The 22,230-nt window shown below is 51.6% G+C and overlaps 1 protein-coding gene across 3 annotated transcripts in view; it reads right to left on the bottom strand.

The window, feature by feature from the left end:
- The window catches only part of LOC116937525 (2-oxoglutarate dehydrogenase complex component E1-like), a 159,658-nt gene that overhangs the window by 20,174 nt on the left and 117,254 nt on the right, over positions 1-22,230 (bottom strand). For all 3 annotated transcript variants that reach the window (XM_076054890.1, XM_076054889.1, XM_076054892.1), the window contains 2 exons: positions 17,079-17,151; positions 14,796-14,884 (listed from right to left, as the gene is read on the bottom strand). In XM_076054890.1, coding sequence (XP_075911005.1) covers positions 14,796-14,884; positions 17,079-17,151 — 162 coding nt within the window. The remainder of the gene's footprint in view (positions 1-14,795; positions 14,885-17,078; positions 17,152-22,230) is intronic.

Raw genomic sequence — 22,230 nt, 5'->3', positions numbered from 1 at the left:
GTGAATGAGTGAGTGTATGAGTGAGTGTGTGAGTGAGTGAGTGTATGAGTGAGTGTGTGAGTGAGTGGTGAGTGAGTGAGTGTGTGAGTGAGTGGTGAGTGAGTGAGTGGTGAGTGGTGAGTGAGTGGTGAGTGAGTGGTGAGTGAGTGTATGAGTGAGTGTAGTGAGTGAGTGGTGAGTGAGTGAGTGGTGAGTGAGTGAGTGAGTGGTGAGTGAGTGGTGAGTGAGTGGTGAGTGAGTGTATGAGTGAGTGGTGAGTGAGTGAGTGGTGAGTGGTGAGTGAGTGAGTGGTGAGTGAGTGAGTGAGTGGTGAGTGAGTGGTGAGTGAGTGGTGAGTGAGTGAGTGTATGAGTGAGTGAGTGGTGAGTGAGTGTATGAGTGAGTGTGTGAGTGAGTGGTGAGTGAGTGAGTGGTGAGTGGTGAGTGAGTGGTGAGTGAGTGTATGAGTGAGTGGTGAGTGAGTGAGTGGTGAGTGGTGAGTGAGTGGTGAGTGAGTGGTGAGTGAGTGGTGAGTCCTCACCTTTCCCGTACAGAACACAAGTCTGGTCACTGAGTGAGTGGTGAGTGAGTGAGTGAGTGTATGAGTGAGTGTGTGAGTGAGTGGTGAGTGAGTGAGTGGTGAGTGGTGAGTGAGTGGTGAGTGAGTGGTGAGTGAGTGGTGAGTCCTCACCTTTCCCGTACACAACACAAGTCTGGTCACTGAGTGAGTGTATGAGTGAGTGGTGAGTGAGTGGTGAGTGAGTGAGTGAGTGGTGAGTGGTGAGTGAGTGGTGAGTGAGTGGTGAGTGAGTGGTGAGTCCTCACCTTTCCCGTACACAACACAAGTCTGGTCACTGAGTGAGTGGTGAGTGAGTGGTGAGTGAGTGAGTGAGTGGTGAGTGAGTGGTGAGTGAGTGGTGAGTGAGTGTGTGAGTGAGTAGTAGTGGTGAGTGTATGAGTGAGTGAGTGGTGAGTGAGTGTATGAGTGGTGAGTGTATGAGTGAGTGAGTGAGTGTATGAGTGAGTGGTGAGTAGTAGTGGTGAGTAGTAGTGGTGAGTAGTAGTGGTGAGTAGTAGTGGTGAGTGAGTGGTGAGTGAGTGGTGAGTGAGTGGTGAGTCCTCACCTTTCCCGTACACAACACAAGTCTGGTCACTGAGTGAGTGGTGAGTGAGTGGTGAGTGAGTGAGTGGTGAGTGAGTGAGTGAGTGTATGAGTGAGTGGTGAGTGAGTGGTGAGTGAGTGGTGAGTAGTAGTGGTGAGTGAGTGGTGAGTGAGTGGTGAGTGAGTGGTGAGTCCTCACCTTTCCCGTACAAAACACAAGTCTGGTCACTGAGTGAGTGGTGAGTGAGTGAGTGTATGAGTGAGTGAGTGGTGAGTGAGACTATGAGTGAGTGTGTGAGTGAGTGGTGAGTGAGTGGTGAGTGAGTGGTGCGTGAGTGGTGAGTGAGTGAGTGGTGAGTGAGTGGTGAGTGAGTGGTGAGTCCTCACCTTTCCCGTACACAACACAAGTCTGGTCACTGAGTGAGTGGTGAGTGAGTGGTGAGTGAGTGAGTGGTGAGTGAGTGGTGAGTGAGTGGTGAGTCCTCACCTTTCCCGTACACAACACAAGTCTGGTCACTGAGTGAGTGGTGAGTGAGTGAGTGTATGAGTGAGTGGTGAGTGAGTGGTGAGTGAGTGGTGAGTGAGTGGTGAGTCCTCACCTTTCCCGTACACAACACAAGTCTGGTCACTGAGTGAGTGGTGAGTGGGTGGTGAGTGAGTGTATGAGTGAGTGAGTGTATGAGTGAGTGGTGAGTAGTAGTGGTGAGTGAGTGGTGAGTGAGTGGTGAGTCCTCACCTTTCCCGTACACAACACAAGTCTGGTCACTGAGTGAGTGGTGAGTGAGTGTATGAGTGAGTGAGTGGTGAGTGAGTGTATGAGTGAGTGGTGAGTAGTAGTGGTGAGTGAGTGGTGAGTGAGTGGTGAGTGAGTGGTGAGTGAGTGGTGAGTGAGTGGTGAGTCCTCACCTTTCCCGTACACAACACAAGTCTGGTCACTGAGTGAGTGAGTGAGTGGTCACTGAGTGAGTGAGTGAGTGTATGAGAGAGTGGTGAGTAGTAGTGGTGAGTGAGTGAGTGGTGAGTGAGTGGTGAGTGAGTGGTGAGTGAGTGGTGAGTCCTCACCTTTCCCGTACACAACACAAGTCTGGTCACTGAGTGAGTGGTGAGTGAGTGAGTGAGTGGTGAGTGGTGAGTGAGTGGTGAGTGAGTGGTGAGTGAGTGGTGAGTCCTCACCTTTCCCGTACACAACACAAGTCTGGTCACTGAGTGAGTGTATGAGTGAGTGAGTGTGTGAGTGGTGAGTGTATGAGTGAGTGGTGAGTAGTAGTGGTGAGTGAGTGAGTGGTGAGTGAGTGGTGAGTGGTGAGTGAGTGGTGAGTGAGTGGTGAGTCCTCACCTTTCCCGTACACAACACAAGTCTGGTCACTGAGTGAGTAGTAGTGGTGAGTGAGTGAGTGGTGAGTGAGTGGTGAGTGAGTGGTGAGTGGTGAGTGAGTGGTGAGTGAGTGGTGAGTCCTCACCTTTCCCGTACACAACACAAGTCTGGTCACTGAGTGAGTGGTGAGTGAGTGGTGAGTGAGTGGTGAGTGAGTGAGTGAGTGGTGAGTGAGTGAGTGTATGAGTGAGTGGTGAGTGAGTGGTGAGTGAGTGAGTGTGTGAGTGAGTGTATGAGTGAGTGTATGAGTGAGTGGTGAGTGAGTGGTAAGTGAGTGGTGAGTCCTCACCTTTCCCGTACACAACACAAGTCTGGTCACTGAGTGAGTGGTGAGTGAGTGAGTGAGTGTATGAGTGAGTGGTGAGTAGTAGTGGTGAGTGAGTGGTGAGTGAGTGGTGAGTGAGTGGTGAGTACTCACCTTTCCCGTACACAACACAAGTCTGGTCACTGAGTGAGTGGTGAGTGAGTGAGTGTATGAGTGAGTGGTGAGTAGTAGTGGTGAGTGAGTGGTGAGTGAGTGGTGAGTAGTAGTGGTGAGTGAGTGGTGAGTCCTCACCTTTCCCGTACACAACACAAGTCTGGTCACTGAGTGAGTGTATGAGTGAGTGAGTGTGTGAGTGAGTGTGTGAGTGAGTGAGTGGTGAGTGAGTGGTGAGTGAGTGAGTGGTGAGTGAGTGTATGAGTGAGTGGTGAGTGAGTGTATGAGTGAGTGAGTGGTGAGTGAGTGTATGAGTGAGTGGTGAGTGAGTGGTGAGTGAGTGGTGAGTGAGTGAGTGGTGAGTGAGTGTATGAGTGAGTGGTGAGTGAGTGTATGAGTGAGTGGTGAGTGAGTGTATGAGTGAGTGGTGAGTGAGTGGTGAGTGAGTGGTGAGTGAGTGGTGAGTGAGTGGTGAGTCCTCACCTTTCCCGTACACAACACAAGTCTGGTCACTGAGTGAGTGGTGAGTGAGTGTATGAGTGAGTGAGTGGTGAGTGAGTGTATGAGTGAGTGGTGAGTGAGTGGTGAGTGAGTGGTGAGTGAGTGGTGAGTCCTCACCTTTCCCGTACACAACACAAGTCTGGTCACTGAGTGAGTGGTGAGTGAGTGAGTGAGTGGTGAGTGAGTGGTGAGTGAGTGGTGAGTGAGTGGTGAGTCCTCACCTTTCCCGTACACAACACAAGTCTGGTCACTGAGTGAGTGGTGAGTGAGTGTATGAGTGAGTGAGTGGTGAGTGAGTGTATGAGTGAGTGGTGAGTGAGTGGTGAGTGAGTGGTGAGTGAGTGGTGAGTGAGTGGTGAGTCCTCACCTTTCCCGTACACAACACAAGTCTGGTCACTGAGTGAGTGGTGAGTGGGTGGTGAGTGAGTGTATGAGTGAGTGAGTGTATGAGTGAGTGGTGAGTAGTAGTGGTGAGTGAGTGGTGAGTGAGTGGTGAGTCCTCACCTTTCCCGTACACAACACAAGTCTGGTCACTGAGTGAGTGGTGAGTGAGTGTGTGAGTGAGTGTATGAGTGAGTGGTGAGTGAGTGGTGAGTGGTGAGTGAGTGGTGAGTGAGTGGTGAGTGAGTGGTGAGTGAGTGGTGAGTGAGTGAGTGGTGAGTGTGTGAGTGAGTGGTGAGTGAGTGTGTGAGTGAGTGGTGAGTGAGTGGGTGAGTGAGTGAGTGTGTGAGTGAGTGGTGAGTGTGTGAGTGAGTGGTGAGTGAGTGTATGAGTGAGTGGTGCGTGAGTGGTGAGTGAGTGTATGAGTGAGTGGTGAGTGAGTGTATGAGTGAGTGGTGAGTAGTAGTGGTGAGTGAGTGGTGAGTGAGTGGTGAGTGAGTGGTGAGTGAGTGGTGAGTGAGTGGTGAGTCCTCACCTTTCCCGTACACAACACAAGTCTGGTCACTGAGTGAGTGAGTGAGTGGTCACTGAGTGAGTGAGTGAGTGTATGAGAGAGTGGTGAGTAGTAGTGGTGAGTGAGTGAGTGGTGAGTGAGTGGTGAGTGAGTGGTGAGTGAGTGGTGAGTCCTCACCTTTCCCGTACACAACACAAGTCTGGTCACTGAGTGAGTGGTGAGTGAGTGAGTGAGTGGTGAGTGGTGAGTGAGTGGTGAGTGAGTGGTGAGTGAGTGGTGAGTCCTCACCTTTCCCGTACACAACACAAGTCTGGTCACTGAGTGAGTGTATGAGTGAGTGAGTGTGTGAGTGGTGAGTGTATGAGTGAGTGGTGAGTAGTAGTGGTGAGTGAGTGAGTGGTGAGTGAGTGGTGAGTGGTGAGTGAGTGGTGAGTGAGTGGTGAGTCCTCACCTTTCCCGTACACAACACAAGTCTGGTCACTGAGTGAGTAGTAGTGGTGAGTGAGTGAGTGGTGAGTGAGTGGTGAGTGAGTGGTGAGTGGTGAGTGAGTGGTGAGTGAGTGGTGAGTCCTCACCTTTCCCGTACACAACACAAGTCTGGTCACTGAGTGAGTGGTGAGTGAGTGGTGAGTGAGTGGTGAGTGAGTGAGTGAGTGGTGAGTGAGTGAGTGTATGAGTGAGTGGTGAGTGAGTGGTGAGTGAGTGAGTGTGTGAGTGAGTGTATGAGTGAGTGTATGAGTGAGTGGTGAGTGAGTGGTAAGTGAGTGGTGAGTCCTCACCTTTCCCGTACACAACACAAGTCTGGTCACTGAGTGAGTGGTGAGTGAGTGAGTGAGTGTATGAGTGAGTGGTGAGTAGTAGTGGTGAGTGAGTGGTGAGTGAGTGGTGAGTGAGTGGTGAGTACTCACCTTTCCCGTACACAACACAAGTCTGGTCACTGAGTGAGTGGTGAGTGAGTGAGTGTATGAGTGAGTGGTGAGTAGTAGTGGTGAGTGAGTGGTGAGTGAGTGGTGAGTAGTAGTGGTGAGTGAGTGGTGAGTCCTCACCTTTCCCGTACACAACACAAGTCTGGTCACTGAGTGAGTGTATGAGTGAGTGAGTGTGTGAGTGAGTGTGTGAGTGAGTGAGTGGTGAGTGAGTGGTGAGTGAGTGAGTGGTGAGTGAGTGTATGAGTGAGTGGTGAGTGAGTGTATGAGTGAGTGAGTGGTGAGTGAGTGTATGAGTGAGTGGTGAGTGAGTGGTGAGTGAGTGGTGAGTGAGTGAGTGGTGAGTGAGTGTATGAGTGAGTGGTGAGTGAGTGTATGAGTGAGTGGTGAGTGAGTGTATGAGTGAGTGGTGAGTGAGTGGTGAGTGAGTGGTGAGTGAGTGGTGAGTGAGTGGTGAGTCCTCACCTTTCCCGTACACAACACAAGTCTGGTCACTGAGTGAGTGGTGAGTGAGTGTATGAGTGAGTGAGTGGTGAGTGAGTGTATGAGTGAGTGGTGAGTGAGTGGTGAGTGAGTGGTGAGTGAGTGGTGAGTCCTCACCTTTCCCGTACACAACACAAGTCTGGTCACTGAGTGAGTGGTGAGTGAGTGAGTGAGTGGTGAGTGAGTGGTGAGTGAGTGGTGAGTGAGTGGTGAGTCCTCACCTTTCCCGTACACAACACAAGTCTGGTCACTGAGTGAGTGGTGAGTGAGTGTATGAGTGAGTGAGTGGTGAGTGAGTGTATGAGTGAGTGGTGAGTGAGTGGTGAGTGAGTGGTGAGTGAGTGGTGAGTGAGTGGTGAGTCCTCACCTTTCCCGTACACAACACAAGTCTGGTCACTGAGTGAGTGGTGAGTGGGTGGTGAGTGAGTGTATGAGTGAGTGAGTGTATGAGTGAGTGGTGAGTAGTAGTGGTGAGTGAGTGGTGAGTGAGTGGTGAGTCCTCACCTTTCCCGTACACAACACAAGTCTGGTCACTGAGTGAGTGGTGAGTGAGTGTGTGAGTGAGTGTATGAGTGAGTGGTGAGTGAGTGGTGAGTGGTGAGTGAGTGGTGAGTGAGTGGTGAGTGAGTGGTGAGTGAGTGGTGAGTGAGTGAGTGGTGAGTGTGTGAGTGAGTGGTGAGTGAGTGTGTGAGTGAGTGGTGAGTGAGTGGGTGAGTGAGTGAGTGTGTGAGTGAGTGGTGAGTGTGTGAGTGAGTGGTGAGTGAGTGTATGAGTGAGTGGTGCGTGAGTGGTGAGTGAGTGTATGAGTGAGTGGTGAGTGAGTGTATGAGTGAGTGGTGAGTAGTAGTGGTGAGTGAGTGGTGAGTGAGTGGTGAGTGAGTGGTGAGTGAGTGGTGAGTGAGTGGTGAGTCCTCACCTTTCCCGTACACAACACAAGTCTGGTCACTGAGTGAGTGAGTGAGTGGTCACTGAGTGAGTGAGTGAGTGTATGAGAGAGTGGTGAGTAGTAGTGGTGAGTGAGTGAGTGGTGAGTGAGTGGTGAGTGAGTGGTGAGTGAGTGGTGAGTCCTCACCTTTCCCGTACACAACACAAGTCTGGTCACTGAGTGAGTGGTGAGTGAGTGAGTGAGTGGTGAGTGGTGAGTGAGTGGTGAGTGAGTGGTGAGTGAGTGGTGAGTCCTCACCTTTCCCGTACACAACACAAGTCTGGTCACTGAGTGAGTGTATGAGTGAGTGAGTGTGTGAGTGGTGAGTGTATGAGTGAGTGGTGAGTAGTAGTGGTGAGTGAGTGAGTGGTGAGTGAGTGGTGAGTGGTGAGTGAGTGGTGAGTGAGTGGTGAGTCCTCACCTTTCCCGTACACAACACAAGTCTGGTCACTGAGTGAGTAGTAGTGGTGAGTGAGTGAGTGGTGAGTGAGTGGTGAGTGAGTGGTGAGTGGTGAGTGAGTGGTGAGTGAGTGGTGAGTCCTCACCTTTCCCGTACACAACACAAGTCTGGTCACTGAGTGAGTGGTGAGTGAGTGGTGAGTGAGTGGTGAGTGAGTGAGTGAGTGGTGAGTGAGTGAGTGTATGAGTGAGTGGTGAGTGAGTGGTGAGTGAGTGAGTGTGTGAGTGAGTGTATGAGTGAGTGTATGAGTGAGTGGTGAGTGAGTGGTAAGTGAGTGGTGAGTCCTCACCTTTCCCGTACACAACACAAGTCTGGTCACTGAGTGAGTGGTGAGTGAGTGAGTGAGTGTATGAGTGAGTGGTGAGTGAGTGGTGAGTGAGTGGTGAGTGAGTGGTGAGTGAGTGGTGAGTCCTCACCTTTCCCGTACACAACACAAGTCTGGTCACTGAGTGAGTGGTGAGTGAGTGTATGAGTGAGTGAGTGGTGAGTGAGTGTATGAGTGAGTGGTGAGTGAGTGGTGAGTGAGTGGTGAGTGAGTGGTGAGTCCTCACCTTTCCCGTACACAACACAAGTCTGGTCACTGAGTGAGTGGTGAGTGAGTGAGTGAGTGGTGAGTGAGTGGTGAGTGAGTGGTGAGTGAGTGGTGAGTCCTCACCTTTCCCGTACACAACACAAGTCTGGTCACTGAGTGAGTGGTGAGTGAGTGTATGAGTGAGTGAGTGGTGAGTGAGTGTATGAGTGAGTGGTGAGTGAGTGGTGAGTGAGTGGTGAGTGAGTGGTGAGTGAGTGGTGAGTCCTCACCTTTCCCGTACACAACACAAGTCTGGTCACTGAGTGAGTGGTGAGTGGGTGGTGAGTGAGTGTATGAGTGAGTGAGTGTATGAGTGAGTGGTGAGTAGTAGTGGTGAGTGAGTGGTGAGTGAGTGGTGAGTCCTCACCTTTCCCGTACACAACACAAGTCTGGTCACTGAGTGAGTGGTGAGTGAGTGTGTGAGTGAGTGTATGAGTGAGTGGTGAGTGAGTGGTGAGTGGTGAGTGAGTGGTGAGTGAGTGGTGAGTGAGTGGTGAGTGAGTGGTGAGTGAGTGAGTGGTGAGTGTGTGAGTGAGTGGTGAGTGAGTGTGTGAGTGAGTGGTGAGTGAGTGGGTGAGTGAGTGAGTGTGTGAGTGAGTGGTGAGTGTGTGAGTGAGTGGTGAGTGAGTGTATGAGTGAGTGGTGCGTGAGTGGTGAGTGAGTGTATGAGTGAGTGGTGAGTGAGTGTATGAGTGAGTGGTGAGTAGTAGTGGTGAGTGAGTGGTGAGTGAGTGGTGAGTGAGTGGTGAGTGAGTGGTGAGTGAGTGGTGAGTCCTCACCTTTCCCGTACACAACACAAGTCTGGTCACTGAGTGAGTGGTGAGTGAGTGGTGAGTGAGTGAGTGGTGAGTGAGTGAGTGAGTGTATGAGTGAGTGGTGAGTGAGTGGTGAGTGAGTGGTGAGTAGTAGTGGTGAGTGAGTGGTGAGTGAGTGGTGAGTGAGTGGTGAGTCCTCACCTTTCCCGTACAAAACACAAGTCTGGTCACTGAGTGAGTGGTGAGTGAGTGAGTGTATGAGTGAGTGAGTGGTGAGTGAGACTATGAGTGAGTGTGTGAGTGAGTGGTGAGTGAGTGGTGAGTGAGTGGTGCGTGAGTGGTGAGTGAGTGAGTGGTGAGTGAGTGGTGAGTGAGTGGTGAGTCCTCACCTTTCCCGTACACAACACAAGTCTGGTCACTGAGTGAGTGGTGAGTGAGTGGTGAGTGAGTGAGTGGTGAGTGAGTGGTGAGTGAGTGGTGAGTCCTCACCTTTCCCGTACACAACACAAGTCTGGTCACTGAGTGAGTGGTGAGTGAGTGAGTGTATGAGTGAGTGGTGAGTGAGTGGTGAGTGAGTGGTGAGTGAGTGGTGAGTCCTCACCTTTCCCGTACACAACACAAGTCTGGTCACTGAGTGAGTGGTGAGTGGGTGGTGAGTGAGTGTATGAGTGAGTGAGTGTATGAGTGAGTGGTGAGTAGTAGTGGTGAGTGAGTGGTGAGTGAGTGGTGAGTCCTCACCTTTCCCGTACACAACACAAGTCTGGTCACTGAGTGAGTGGTGAGTGAGTGTATGAGTGAGTGAGTGGTGAGTGAGTGTATGAGTGAGTGGTGAGTAGTAGTGGTGAGTGAGTGGTGAGTGAGTGGTGAGTGAGTGGTGAGTGAGTGGTGAGTGAGTGGTGAGTCCTCACCTTTCCCGTACACAACACAAGTCTGGTCACTGAGTGAGTGAGTGAGTGGTCACTGAGTGAGTGAGTGAGTGTATGAGAGAGTGGTGAGTAGTAGTGGTGAGTGAGTGAGTGGTGAGTGAGTGGTGAGTGAGTGGTGAGTCCTCACCTTTCCCGTACACAACACAAGTCTGGTCACTGAGTGAGTGGTGAGTGAGTGAGTGAGTGGTGAGTGGTGAGTGAGTGGTGAGTGAGTGGTGAGTGAGTGGTGAGTCCTCACCTTTCCCGTACACAACACAAGTCTGGTCACTGAGTGAGTGTATGAGTGAGTGAGTGTGTGAGTGGTGAGTGTATGAGTGAGTGGTGAGTAGTAGTGGTGAGTGAGTGAGTGGTGAGTGAGTGGTGAGTGGTGAGTGAGTGGTGAGTGAGTGGTGAGTCCTCACCTTTCCCGTACACAACACAAGTCTGGTCACTGAGTGAGTAGTAGTGGTGAGTGAGTGAGTGGTGAGTGAGTGGTGAGTGAGTGGTGAGTGGTGAGTGAGTGGTGAGTGAGTGGTGAGTCCTCACCTTTCCCGTACACAACACAAGTCTGGTCACTGAGTGAGTGGTGAGTGAGTGGTGAGTGAGTGGTGAGTGAGTGAGTGAGTGGTGAGTGAGTGAGTGTATGAGTGAGTGGTGAGTGAGTGGTGAGTGAGTGAGTGTGTGAGTGAGTGTATGAGTGAGTGTATGAGTGAGTGGTGAGTGAGTGGTAAGTGAGTGGTGAGTCCTCACCTTTCCCGTACACAACACAAGTCTGGTCACTGAGTGAGTGGTGAGTGAGTGAGTGAGTGTATGAGTGAGTGGTGAGTAGTAGTGGTGAGTGAGTGGTGAGTGAGTGGTGAGTGAGTGGTGAGTACTCACCTTTCCCGTACACAACACAAGTCTGGTCACTGAGTGAGTGGTGAGTGAGTGAGTGTATGAGTGAGTGGTGAGTAGTAGTGGTGAGTGAGTGGTGAGTGAGTGGTGAGTAGTAGTGGTGAGTGAGTGGTGAGTCCTCACCTTTCCCGTACACAACACAAGTCTGGTCACTGAGTGAGTGTATGAGTGAGTGAGTGTGTGAGTGAGTGTGTGAGTGAGTGAGTGGTGAGTGAGTGGTGAGTGAGTGAGTGGTGAGTGAGTGTATGAGTGAGTGGTGAGTGAGTGTATGAGTGAGTGAGTGGTGAGTGAGTGTATGAGTGAGTGGTGAGTGAGTGGTGAGTGAGTGGTGAGTGAGTGAGTGGTGAGTGAGTGTATGAGTGAGTGGTGAGTGAGTGTATGAGTGAGTGGTGAGTGAGTGTATGAGTGAGTGGTGAGTGAGTGGTGAGTGAGTGGTGAGTGAGTGGTGAGTGAGTGGTGAGTCCTCACCTTTCCCGTACACAACACAAGTCTGGTCACTGAGTGAGTGGTGAGTGAGTGTATGAGTGAGTGAGTGGTGAGTGAGTGTATGAGTGAGTGGTGAGTGAGTGGTGAGTGAGTGGTGAGTGAGTGGTGAGTCCTCACCTTTCCCGTACACAACACAAGTCTGGTCACTGAGTGAGTGGTGAGTGAGTGAGTGAGTGGTGAGTGAGTGGTGAGTGAGTGGTGAGTGAGTGGTGAGTCCTCACCTTTCCCGTACACAACACAAGTCTGGTCACTGAGTGAGTGGTGAGTGAGTGTATGAGTGAGTGAGTGGTGAGTGAGTGTATGAGTGAGTGGTGAGTGAGTGGTGAGTGAGTGGTGAGTGAGTGGTGAGTGAGTGGTGAGTCCTCACCTTTCCCGTACACAACACAAGTCTGGTCACTGAGTGAGTGGTGAGTGGGTGGTGAGTGAGTGTATGAGTGAGTGAGTGTATGAGTGAGTGGTGAGTAGTAGTGGTGAGTGAGTGGTGAGTGAGTGGTGAGTCCTCACCTTTCCCGTACACAACACAAGTCTGGTCACTGAGTGAGTGGTGAGTGAGTGTATGAGTGAGTGAGTGGTGAGTGAGTGTATGAGTGAGTGGTGAGTGAGTGGTGAGTAGTAGTGGTGAGTGAGTGGTGAGTCCTCACCTTTCCCGTACACAACACAAGTCTGGTCACTGAGTGAGTGGTGAGTGAGTGTGTGAGTGAGTGTATGAGTGAGTGGTGAGTGAGTGGTGAGTGGTGAGTGAGTGGTGAGTGAGTGGTGAGTGAGTGGTGAGTGAGTGAGTGGTGAGTGTGTGAGTGAGTGGTGAGTGAGTGTGTGAGTGAGTGGTGAGTGAGTGGGTGAGTGAGTGAGTGTGTGAGTGAGTGGTGAGTGTGTGAGTGAGTGGTGAGTGAGTGTATGAGTGAGTGGTGCGTGAGTGGTGAGTGAGTGTATGAGTGAGTGGTGAGTGAGTGGTGAGTGAGTGGTGAGTCCTCACCTTTCCCGTACACAACACAAGTCTGGTCACTGAGTGAGTGTATGAGTGAGTGAGTGTGTGAGTGAGTGTGTGAGTGAGTGAGTGGTGAGTGAGTGGTGAGTGAGTGGTGAGTGAGTGGTGAGTGAGTGGTGAGTCCTCACCTTTCCCGTACACAACACAAGTCTGGTCACTGAGTGAGTGTATGAGTGAGTGAGTGTATGAGTGAGTGTATGAGTGAGTGAGTGTGTGAGTGGTGTGTGAGTGAGTGAGTGGTGAGTGAGTGGTGAGTCCTCACCTTTCCCGTACACAACACAAGTCTGGTCACTGAGTGAGTGTATGAGTGTGTGAGTGAGTGTATGAGTGAGTGTATGAGTGAGTGAGTGAGTGGTGAGTGGTGAGTGAGTGGTGAGTGAGTGGTGAGTGAGTGGTGAGTCCTCACCTTTCCCGTACACAACACAAGTCTGGTCACTGAGTGAGTGGTGAGTGAGTGAGTGTATGAGTGAGTGTGTGAGTGAGTGGTGAGTGTATGAGTGAGTGAGTGGTGAGTGGTGAGTGAGTGGTGAGTGAGTGGTGAGTGAGTGGTGAGTCCTCACCTTTCCCGTACACAACACAAGTCTGGTCACTGAGTGAGTGGTGAGTGAGTGTATGAGTGAGTGGTGAGTGAGTGGTGAGTGAGTGGTGAGTGAGTGGTGAGTGAGTGGTGAGTCCTCACCTTTCCCGTACACAACACAAGTCTGGTCACTGAGTGAGTGTATGAGTGTGTGAGTGAGTGTATGAGTGAGTGTATGAGTGAGTGAGTGAGTGGTGAGTGGTGAGTGAGTGGTGAGTGAGTGGTGAGTGAGTGGTGAGTCCTCACCTTTCCCGTACACAACACAAGTCTGGTCACTGAGTGAGTGGTGAGTGAGTGAGTGTATGAGTGAGTGTGTGAGTGAGTGGTGAGTGTATGAGTGAGTGAGTGGTGAGTGGTGAGTGAGTGGTGAGTGAGTGGTGAGTGAGTGGTGAGTCCTCACCTTTCCCGTACACAACACAAGTCTGGTCACTGAGTGAGTGGTGAGTGAGTGTGTGAGTGAGTGTGTGAGTGAGTGAGTGGTGAGTGTATGAGTGAGTGAGTGGTGAGTGGTGAGTGAGTGGTGAGTGAGTGGTGAGTGAGTGGTGAGTCCTCACCTTTCCCGTACACAACACAAGTCTGGTCACTGAGTGAGTGGTGAGTGAGTGTATGAGTGAGTGGTGAGTGAGTGGTGAGTGAGTGGTGAGTGAGTGAGTGGTGAGTGAGTGGTGAGTGAGTGGTGAGTGAGTGTGTGAGTGAGTGAGTGTATGAGTGAGTGTGTGAGTGAGTGGTGAGTGTGTGAGTGAGTGTATGAGTGAGTGAGTGAGTGGTGAGTGAGTGGTGAGTGAGTGGTGAGTCCTCACCTTTCCCGTACAGAACACAAGTCTGGTCACTGAGTGAGTGGTGAGTGAGTGAGTGTATGAGTGAGTGTGTGAGTGAGTGGTGAGTGAGTGGTGAGTGAGTGGTGAGTGAGTGGTGAGTCCTCACCTTTCCCGTACACAACACAAGTCTGGTCACTGAGTGAGTGGTGAGTGAGTGTATGAGTGAGTGGTGAGTGAGTGTATGAGTGAGTGGTGAGTGAGTGGTGAGTGTATGAGTGAGTGAGTGGTGAGTGGTGAGTGAGTGGTGAGTGAGTGGTGAGTGAGTGGTGAGTCCTCACCTTTCCCGTACACAACACAAGTCTGGTCACTGAGTGAGTGGTGAGTGAGTGAGTGTATGAGTGAGTGTGTGAGTGAGTGGTGAGTGTATGAGTGAGTGAGTGGTGAGTGGTGAGTGAGTGGTGAGTGAGTGGTGAGTGAGTGGTGAGTCCTCACCTTTCCCGTACACAACACAAGTCTGGTCACTGAGTGAGTGGTGAGTGAGTGTATGAGTGAGTGGTGAGTGAGTGGTGAGTGAGTGGTGAGTGAGTGGTGAGTGAGTGAGTGGTGAGTGAGTGGTGAGTGAGTGGTGAGTGAGTGGTGAGTCCTCACCTTTCCCGTACACAACACAAGTCTGGTCACTGAGTGAGTGTATGAGTGTGTGAGTGAGTGTATGAGTGAGTGTATGAGTGAGTGAGTGAGTGGTGAGTGGTGAGTGAGTGGTGAGTGAGTGGTGAGTGAGTGGTGAGTCCTCACCTTTCCCGTACACAACACAAGTCTGGTCACTGAGTGAGTGGTGAGTGAGTGAGTGTATGAGTGAGTGTGTGAGTGAGTGGTGAGTGTATGAGTGAGTGAGTGGTGAGTGGTGAGTGAGTGGTGAGTGAGTGGTGAGTGAGTGGTGAGTCCTCACCTTTCCCGTACACAACACAAGTCTGGTCACTGAGTGAGTGTATGAGTGGTGAGTGAGTGTGTGAGTGAGTGTATGAGTGAGTGTATGAGTGAGTGAGTGATGAGTAGTAGTGGTGAGTGAGTGGTGAGTGAGTGGTGAGTCCTCACCTTTCCCGTACACAACACAAGTCTGGTCACTGAGTGAGTGTATGAGTGGTGAGTGAGTGTGTGAGTGAGTGTATGAGTGAGTGTATGAGTGAGTGAGTGATGAGTAGTAGTGGTGAGTGAGTGGTGAGTGAGTGGTGAGTCCTCACCTTTCCCGTACAGAACACAAGTCTGGTCACTGAGTGAGTGGTGAGTGAGTGAGTGAGTGGTGAGTGAGTGGTGAGTGAGTGGTGAGTGAGTGAGTGGTGAGTGAGTGGTGAGTGAGTGGTGAGTGAGTGGTGAAAGAGTGAGTGGTGAGTGAGTGGTGAGTCCTCACCTTTCCCGTACACAACACAAGTCTGGTCACTGAGTGAGTGGTGAGTGAGTGAGTGTGTGAGTGAGTGTGTGAGTGAGTGAGTGAGTGGTGAGTGAGTGGTGAGTGAGTGGTGAGTCCTCACCTTTCCCGTACAGAACACAAGTCTGGTCACTGAGTGAGTGGTGAGTGAGTGTATGAGTGAGTGGTGAGTGAGTGGTGAGTGAGTGGTGAGTGAGTGAGTGGTGAGTGAGTGGTGAGTGAGTGGTGAGTGAGTGGTGAGTCCTCACCTTTCCCGTACAGAACACAAGTCTGGTCACTGAGTGAGTGTATGAGTGAGTGAGTGTATGAGTGAGTGTATGAGTGAGTGAGTGGTGTGTGAGTGGTGAGTGAGTGGTGAGTGAGTGGTGAGTCCTCACCTTTCCCGTACACAACACAAGTCTGGTCACTGCGCTGGGGTTGCGGGCTGCAACTCCACTCTCACCGATGACTCTGCGGAACTCCGTCCCTGCCAAAGACAAAGGTCCCCCAGGTAGCCTCTTAGACTAGGGGCAAGTGCTGTTAGTCGTAGCGAGTAGCAGTGTCTAAGTACTACACACACCACACAGACAAAGGTCCCCCAGGTAGCCTCTTAGACTAGGGTCAAGTGCTGTGTATAGTGCATATGTCACTACACATACACACACCACACACAGACAAAGCTACCCCAGGTAGCCTCTTAGACTAGGGGCAAGTGCTGTTAGTCGTAGCGAGTAGCAGTGTCTATGTACTACACACACCACAGAGACAAAGATCCCCCAGGTAGCCTCTATAAGACTATAGGGGCAAGTGCTGTTACACACACAAAGATCCCCCAGGTAGCCTCTATCAGACTGTAGGGGCAAGTGCTGTTAGTAGTGAGTAGCAGTGTCTATGTACTACACACACCACACAGACAAAGGTCCCCCAGGTAGCCTCTATCAGACTGTAGGGGCAAGTGCTGTTAGTCGTAGCGAGTAGCAGTGTCTATGTACTACACACACCACACAGACAGAGCTCTCCCAGGTAGCCTCTATCAGACTGTAGGGGCAAGTGCTGCATCTATGAAGGGCTACCGGCACTGTGGCTACACACAGAGGTGGGTGGCCAGCACCACGCCCGCCCGTCCGTCTTTGTCTCTCTCCCAGTGACGATGTTTACTACACCACCACCACCACTGCACCAGGTAACTCATTTGAGGCTGAGTCGACCTAGGGGAGGAGACCCAGGACCGGTTCAGATAATCGCTGTCACTGGGGATGACCGTGCACCGGAATCGAACTTGGGTTGACCAACTCCATGCCTGAGTGAGTGAGTGGGTGAGTGAGTGGGTGGGTGCGTGAGTAGGTGGGTGAGTGTGTGAGTGAGTAGGTGGGTGAGTGGGTGGGTGAGTGAGTGGGTGGGTGAGTGAGTGGGTGAATGGGTGGGTGAGTGAGTGAGTGAGTGGGTGAGTGAGTGAGTGGGTGGGTGAGTGGGTGGGTGAGTGAGTGGGTGGGTGGGTGAATGGGTGGGTGGGTGAATGGGTGGGTGAGTGAGTGGGTGGGTGGGTGAGTGAGTGGGTGAATGGGTGGGTGAGTGAGTGGGTGGGTGAGTGAGTGAGTGAGTGGGTGGGTGAGTGAGTGAGTGAGTGGGTGGGTGAGTGAGTGAGTGAGTGGGTGGGTGAGTGGGTGGGTGAGTGAGTGGGTGGGTGAGTGAGTAGGTGGGTGAGTGTGTGAGTGAGTAGGTGGATGAGTGAGTGAGTGGATGAGTAGGTGGGTGAATGGGTGGGTGAGTGAGTGGGTGGGTGAGTGAGTGAGTGTGTGAGTGAGTGGGTGGGTGAGTGAGTGGGTGAGTGAGTGAGTGAGGGAGTGGGTGGGTGAGTGAGTAGGTGGTTGAGTGGGTGAGTAGGTGGGTGAGTAGGTGGGTGAGTAGGTGGGTGAGTGAGTGGGTGGGTGAGTGAGTGAGTGTGTGAGTGAGTGGGTGGGTGGGTGAGTGAGTGAGTGAGTGGGTGAGTGAGTGAGTGAGTGGGTGGGTGAGTGAGTGAGGGAGTGGGTGGGTGAGTGAGTAGGTGGGTGAGTGGGTGAGTAGGTGGGTGAGTAGGTGGGTGAGTGAGTGGGTGGGTGAGTGAGTGAGGGAGTGGGTGGGTGAGTGAGTAGGTGGGTGAGTGGGTGAGTAGGTGGGTGAGTAGGTGGGTGAGTGAGTGGGTGGGTGAGTGAGTAGGTGGGTGAGTGAGTGGGTGAGTGAGTGGGTGAGTAGGTGGGTGAGTAGGTGAGTGAGTAGGTGGGTGAGTGGGTGAGTAGGTGGGTGAGTAGGTGGGTGGGTGAGTGAGTGGGTGAGTGAGTGAGTGGGTGAGTGGGTGAGTGAGTGGGTGGGTGAGTGAGTGGGTGGGTGAGTGAGTGGGTGGGTGATTGAGTGAGTGGGTGAGTGAGTGAGTGGGTGAGTGGGTGAGTAGGTGGGTGAGTAGGTGGGTGAGTGAGTGGGTGGGTGAGTGGGTGAGTAGGTGGGTGAGTAGGTGGGTGAGTGAGTGGGTGGGTGAGTGAGTGAGTGAGTGGGTGGGTGAGTGAGTGAGTGAGTAGGTGGGTGAGTGAGTGAGTGGGTGAGTGAGTGAGTGAGTGGGTGGGTGGGTGAGTGAGTGAGTAGGTGGGTGAGTGAGTGAGTGGGTGAGTGAGTGAGTGGGTGAGTGAGTGAGTGAGAGTGATTCTCACCAGGAAGCATTTCGTCAAAGCTGGATCTCGCTTCAGGGAGACGCAGCAGAGACTTCGGAGTGAAGAGGATCAACTACAGGACGCATCGAGAGAGAGACACGGGGAGAGAGACACGGGGACAGTGAGAGAGAGACACGGGGAGAGAGACATGGGGAGAGAGACGCGGGGAGAGAGACACAGGGACAGTGAGAGACACGGGGAGAGAGACACGGGGAGAGAGAGACACAGGGAGAGAGACACAGGGAGAGAGACACGGGGAGAGAGACATGGGGAGAGAGACGCGGGGAGAGAGACGCAGTGAGAGATGGGGACAGAGAGAGACACGGCGAGAGAGACACGGGGAGAGAGACATGGGGACAGTGAGAGACACGGGGAGAGAGACACGGGGAGAGAGACACGGGGAGAGATGGCGACAGAGAGAGACACGGCGAGAGAGACACGGGGAGAGAGACATGGGGACAGAGAGAGACACGGCGAGAGAGACACGGGGAGAGAGACATGGGGACAGTGAGAGACACGGGGAGAGAGACACGGGGAGAGAGACACGGGGAGAGAGACACGGGGAGAGAGACACGGAGAGAGAGACACGGGGAGATAGAGACACGGTGGGTGAGAGACGGGGAGAGAGACACGGGGAGAGAGAGACACGGGGGAGAGACATGGGGAGACATATGTATCTACGTATGTATCTAAATATATCTCTCTGTGTATGTAGCTCTATGCATATTTCTCTATAAGTATCTCTTGTATAGATGTATCTCGGTAGGTATCTCAATGTATGTATCTCTGCGTGTAGCTGGGCACAGGTGGTGCATCAGCCAGTCATCTCAGTCAGTCGACCCGTGGCACCTGGGTCTGCCCCGTGACCTCCTGCCCGCGGGCGTTCGACACTTCACGTGGCCTCAAGGTGCACGTGGCCTGGCACAAGCGTCGTGGTGACGTCACCGTCACTTAGTGGCGAATGGCGGTTGTTTTTGTTGTTGTGTATCTCTGTGTGTGTGTGTCTGTGTATATGTATCTATGTGTGTCTGTGTGTGTGTGTATGTGTGTGTCTGTGTGTGTGTCTGTGTGTGTGTGTGTCTGTGTCTGCGTGTATGTATCTCTCTGTGTGTCTCTGTGTGTCTGTGTGTGTCTCTCTGTGTGTCTGTGTGTCTGTGTGTGTGTGTGTGTGTGTATCTCTGTGTGAGTGTGTGTGTCTCTGTGTGTGTGTCTCTGTGTGTGTATCTCTGCGTGTATATGCGTGTGTGTCTGTGTGTCTCTGTGTGTGTGTATGTATCCCCGTGTGTGTGTGTCTCTGTGTGTCTGTGTGTGTGTCTGTGTGTGTGTCTCTCTGTGTGTCTGTGTGTGTGTCTGTGTGTGTGTCTGTGTGTGTGTGTGTCTGTGTGTGTGCTGTGTGTGTGTATTTCTGTGTGTGTGTGTGTCTGTGTATACGTATCTCTGTGTCTGTGTGTGTGTCTGTGTGTGTCTCTGTGTGTCTGTGTGTGTCTGTGTGTGTATGTGTGTGTATCTCTGTGTATCTCTCTGTGTGTCTCTGTGTGTGTCTCTGTGTCTCTCTGTGTGTCTGTGTGTCTCTGTGTGTCTCTGTGTGTGTCTTTCTGTGTGTCTGTGTGTCTCTGTGTGTGTATGTATATGTGTCTGTGTGTGTCTCTCTGTGTATCTCTGTGTGTGTCTCTGTGTGTGTCTCTGTGTGTGTCTCTGTGTGTGTCTCTGTGTGTGTCTCTGTGTGTGTCTCTGTGTGTGTCTCTGTGAGTGTCTGTGTGTGTCTGTGTGTATCTCTGCGTATCTCTCTGTGTGTCTCTGTGTGTGTCTCTCTGTGTCTCTCTGTGTCTCTGTGTGTCTCTGTGTGTCTCTGTGTGTGTCTCTCTATGTGTCTCTGTGTGTGTATGTATATGTGTCTGTGTGTGTCTCTCTGTGTATCTCTGTGTGTGTGTGAGTCTGTGTCACTGTGTATCTCTGTATGTGTCTCTGTGTGTGTCTGTGTGTGTCTGTGTGTGTATCTCTGTGTGTGTATCTCTGTGTGTGTATCTCTGTGTATCTCTCTGTGTGTCTCTGTGTGTCTGTGTGTCTCTGTGTATCTCTGTGTGTGTCTCTCTGTGTATCTCTGTGTGTGTGTGTGTGAGTCTGTGTCACTGTGTATCTCTGTGTGTCTGTGTGTCTCTGTGTGTGTCTCTGTGTGTATCTCTGTGTGTCTGTGTATCTGTGTGTGTGTCTCTGTGTGTCTCTCTGTGTCTTTGTGTGTGTCTCTCTGTGTATCTCTGTGTGTGTCACTGTGTATCTCTGTGTGTGTCTCTGTGTGTGCCTCTGTGTGTGTCTCTCTGTCTCTGTGTGTCTCTATGTCTCTGTGTTTGTGTCTCTCTGAGTGTCTCTGTGTCTCTGTGTGTGTCTCTGTATGTGTCTGTGTGTGTGCATCTCTGTGTCTCTCTCTGTGTGTATGTGTCTCTCTGTGTGTCTCTGTGTCTCTGTGTGTGTCTCTCTGTGTGTCTCTGTGTCTCTGTGTCTCTGTGTGTGCCTCTCTGTGTGTCTCTGTGTGTGTCTGTGTGTCTCTGTGTGTCTCTGTGTGTCTCTGTGTCTCTGTGTGTATGTGTGTGTATCTGTGTGTATCTGTGTGTCTCTGTGTGTCTATGTGTGTCTCTGTGTCTCTGTGTGTGTCTCTCTGTGTGTCTCTGTGTCTCTCTGTGTGTCTCTGTGTCTCTGTGTGTGTCTCTGTGTGTCTCTGTGTCTCTGTGTGTCTCTCTGTGTGTCTCTCTGTGTGTCTCTGTGTGTGTGTGTCTGTGTGTGTCTCTGTGTCTCTGTGTGTCTCTGTGTGTGTGTCTCTGTGTCTCTCTCTGTGTGTGTCTCTCTGTCTCTGTGTGTCTCTATGTCTCTGTGTTTGTGTCTCTCTGAGTGTCTCTGTGTCTCTGTGTGTGTCTCTGTATGTGTCTGTGCATCTCTGTGTCTCTCTCTGTGTGTATGTGTGTCTCTCTGTGTGTCTCTGTGTGTCTCTGTGTCTCTGTGTGTGTCTCTCTGTGTCTCTGTGTGTCTCTGTGTGTGCCTCTCTGTGTGTCTCTGTGTCTCTGTGTGTGTCTGTGTGTCTCTGTGTGTCTCTGTGTGTCTCTGTGTGTCTCTGTGTGTCTCTGTGTGTCTCTGTGTCTCTGTGTGTATGTGTGTATGTGTGTGTATCTGTGTGTCTCTGTGTGTCTCTGTGTCTCTGTGTGTGTCTCTCTGTGTGTCTCTGTGTCTCTGTGTGTGTCTCTGTGTGTCGCTGTGTCTCTGTGTGTCTCTCTGTGTGTCTCTGTGTGTGTGTCTCTGTGTGTGTCTCTGTGTCTCTGTGTGTGTCTCTCTGTGTGTCTCTGTGTCTCTCTGTGTGTCTCTGTGTCTCTGTGTGTGTCTCTGTGTGTCTCTCTGTGTGTCTCTGTGTGTGTGTCTGTGTGTGTCTCTGTGTGTGTCTCTGTGTCTCTGTGTGTGTCTCTCTGTGTGTCTCTGTGTCTCTCTGTGTGTCTCTGTGTCTCTCTGTGTGTCTCTGTGTCTCTGTGTGTCTCTGTGTATCTCTGTGTGTCTCTGTGTGTCTCTGTGTGTGTGTGTCTCTGTGTGTCTCTGTGTGTGTCTCTGTGTGTGTCTCTGTGTGTGTCTCTGTGTGTGTCTCTGTGTGTGTCTCTGTGTGTGTGTGTCTCTGTGTGTCTCTGTGTCTCTGACCGGCTTGCGGAATGGCAGCAGGATCTGCCGTCGCAGGGCGTGGAAGTAGTTGTGTCTCTCTGTGTGTGTATCTCTGTGTGTGTGTCTCTCTGTGTGTGTATCTGTGTGTATCTGTGTGTCTCTCTGTGTCTCTGTGTCTCTCTGTGTGTGTGTCTCTCTGTGTGTGTGTCTCTTTGTGTGTGTATCTGTGTGTCTCTGTGTGTCTCTGTGTCTCTGTGTCTCTCTGTGTGTGTATCTGTGTGTATCTGTGTGTCTCTGTGTGTCTCTGTGTGTGTCTCTCTGTGTGTGTGTCTCTCTGTGTGTGTGTCTCTCTGTGTGTCTCTCTGTGTCTCTGACCGGCTTGCGGAATGGCAGCAGGATCTGCCGCCGGAGGGCGTGGAAGTAGTTGTGTCTCTCTGTGTGTCTCTGTGTGTGTGTCTCTCTGTGTGTGTGTGTCTGTGTGTCTCTGTGTGTGTCTCTGTGTGTGTCTCTGTGTGTGTCTCTGTGTGTGTATCTGTGTGTATCTGTGTGTCTCTGTGTGTATCTGTGTGTCTCTGTGTCTCTCTGTGTGTGTGTCTCTCTGTGTGTGTGTCTCTCTGTGTGTGTATCTGTGTGTATCTGTGTGTCTCTGTGTGTATCTGTGTGTATCTGTGTGTCTCTGTGTGTATCTGTGTGTGTGTCTCTCTGTGTGTGTGTCTCTCTGTGTGTGTATCTGTGTGTATCTGTGTGTCTCTGTGTGTGTGTGTCTCTGTGTGTGTGTCTCTCTGTGTGTCTCTGTGTCTCTGTGTGTCTCTCTGTGTGTCTCTGTGTCTCTCTGTGTGTGTGTCTCTCTGTGTGTGTGTCTCTCTGTGTGTGTGTCTCTCTGTGTGTCTCTCTGTGTGTCTCTGTGTGTGTCTGTGTGTCTCTGTGTGTCTCTGTGTGTCTCTGCGTGTGTTTGTCTCTGTGTGTCTCTGTGTGTCTCTGTGTGTCTCTCTGTGTGTCTCTGTGTGTCTCTGTGTGTCTCTGTGTGTCTCTGCGTGTGTTTGTCTCTGTGTGTATCTGTGTGTCTCTGTGTGTGTCTCTGTGTGTATCTGTGTGTCTCTGTGTGTCTCTGTGTGTCTCTGTGTGTCTCTGTGTGTCTCTGTGTCTCTCTGTGTGTGTCTCTGTGTGTCTCTGTGTGTGTCTCTGTGTGTCTCTGACCGGCTTGCGGAATGGCAGCAGGATCTGCCGCCGCAGGGCGTGGAAGTAGTTGTGTCTCTCTGTGTGTGTGTCTCTCTGTGTGTGTGTCTCTCTGTGTGTGTGTCTCTCTGTGTGTGTGTCTCTCTGTGTGTGTGTCTCTCTGTGTGTGTGTCTCTCTGTGTGTGTGTCTCTCTGTGTGTGTGTCTCTCTGTGTGTGTGTCTCTCTCTGTGTATCTCTGTGTGTGTGTCTCTCTGTGTGTGTGTCTCTCTGTGTGTGTATCTGTGTGTATCTGTGTGTCTCTGTGTCTCTCTGTGTGTGTGTCTCTCTGTGTGTGTGTCTCTG

Source organism: Petromyzon marinus, chromosome 68 (genome assembly GCF_048934315.1).
Source record: "Petromyzon marinus isolate PM22_M1 ecotype Great Lakes invasive population chromosome 68, UKy_Petmar_22M1.pri1.0, whole genome shotgun sequence".
NCBI classification, from domain to species: domain Eukaryota; kingdom Metazoa; phylum Chordata; class Hyperoartia; order Petromyzontiformes; family Petromyzontidae; genus Petromyzon; species Petromyzon marinus.
This window is presented reverse-complemented; position numbering and strand designations above follow the sequence as displayed.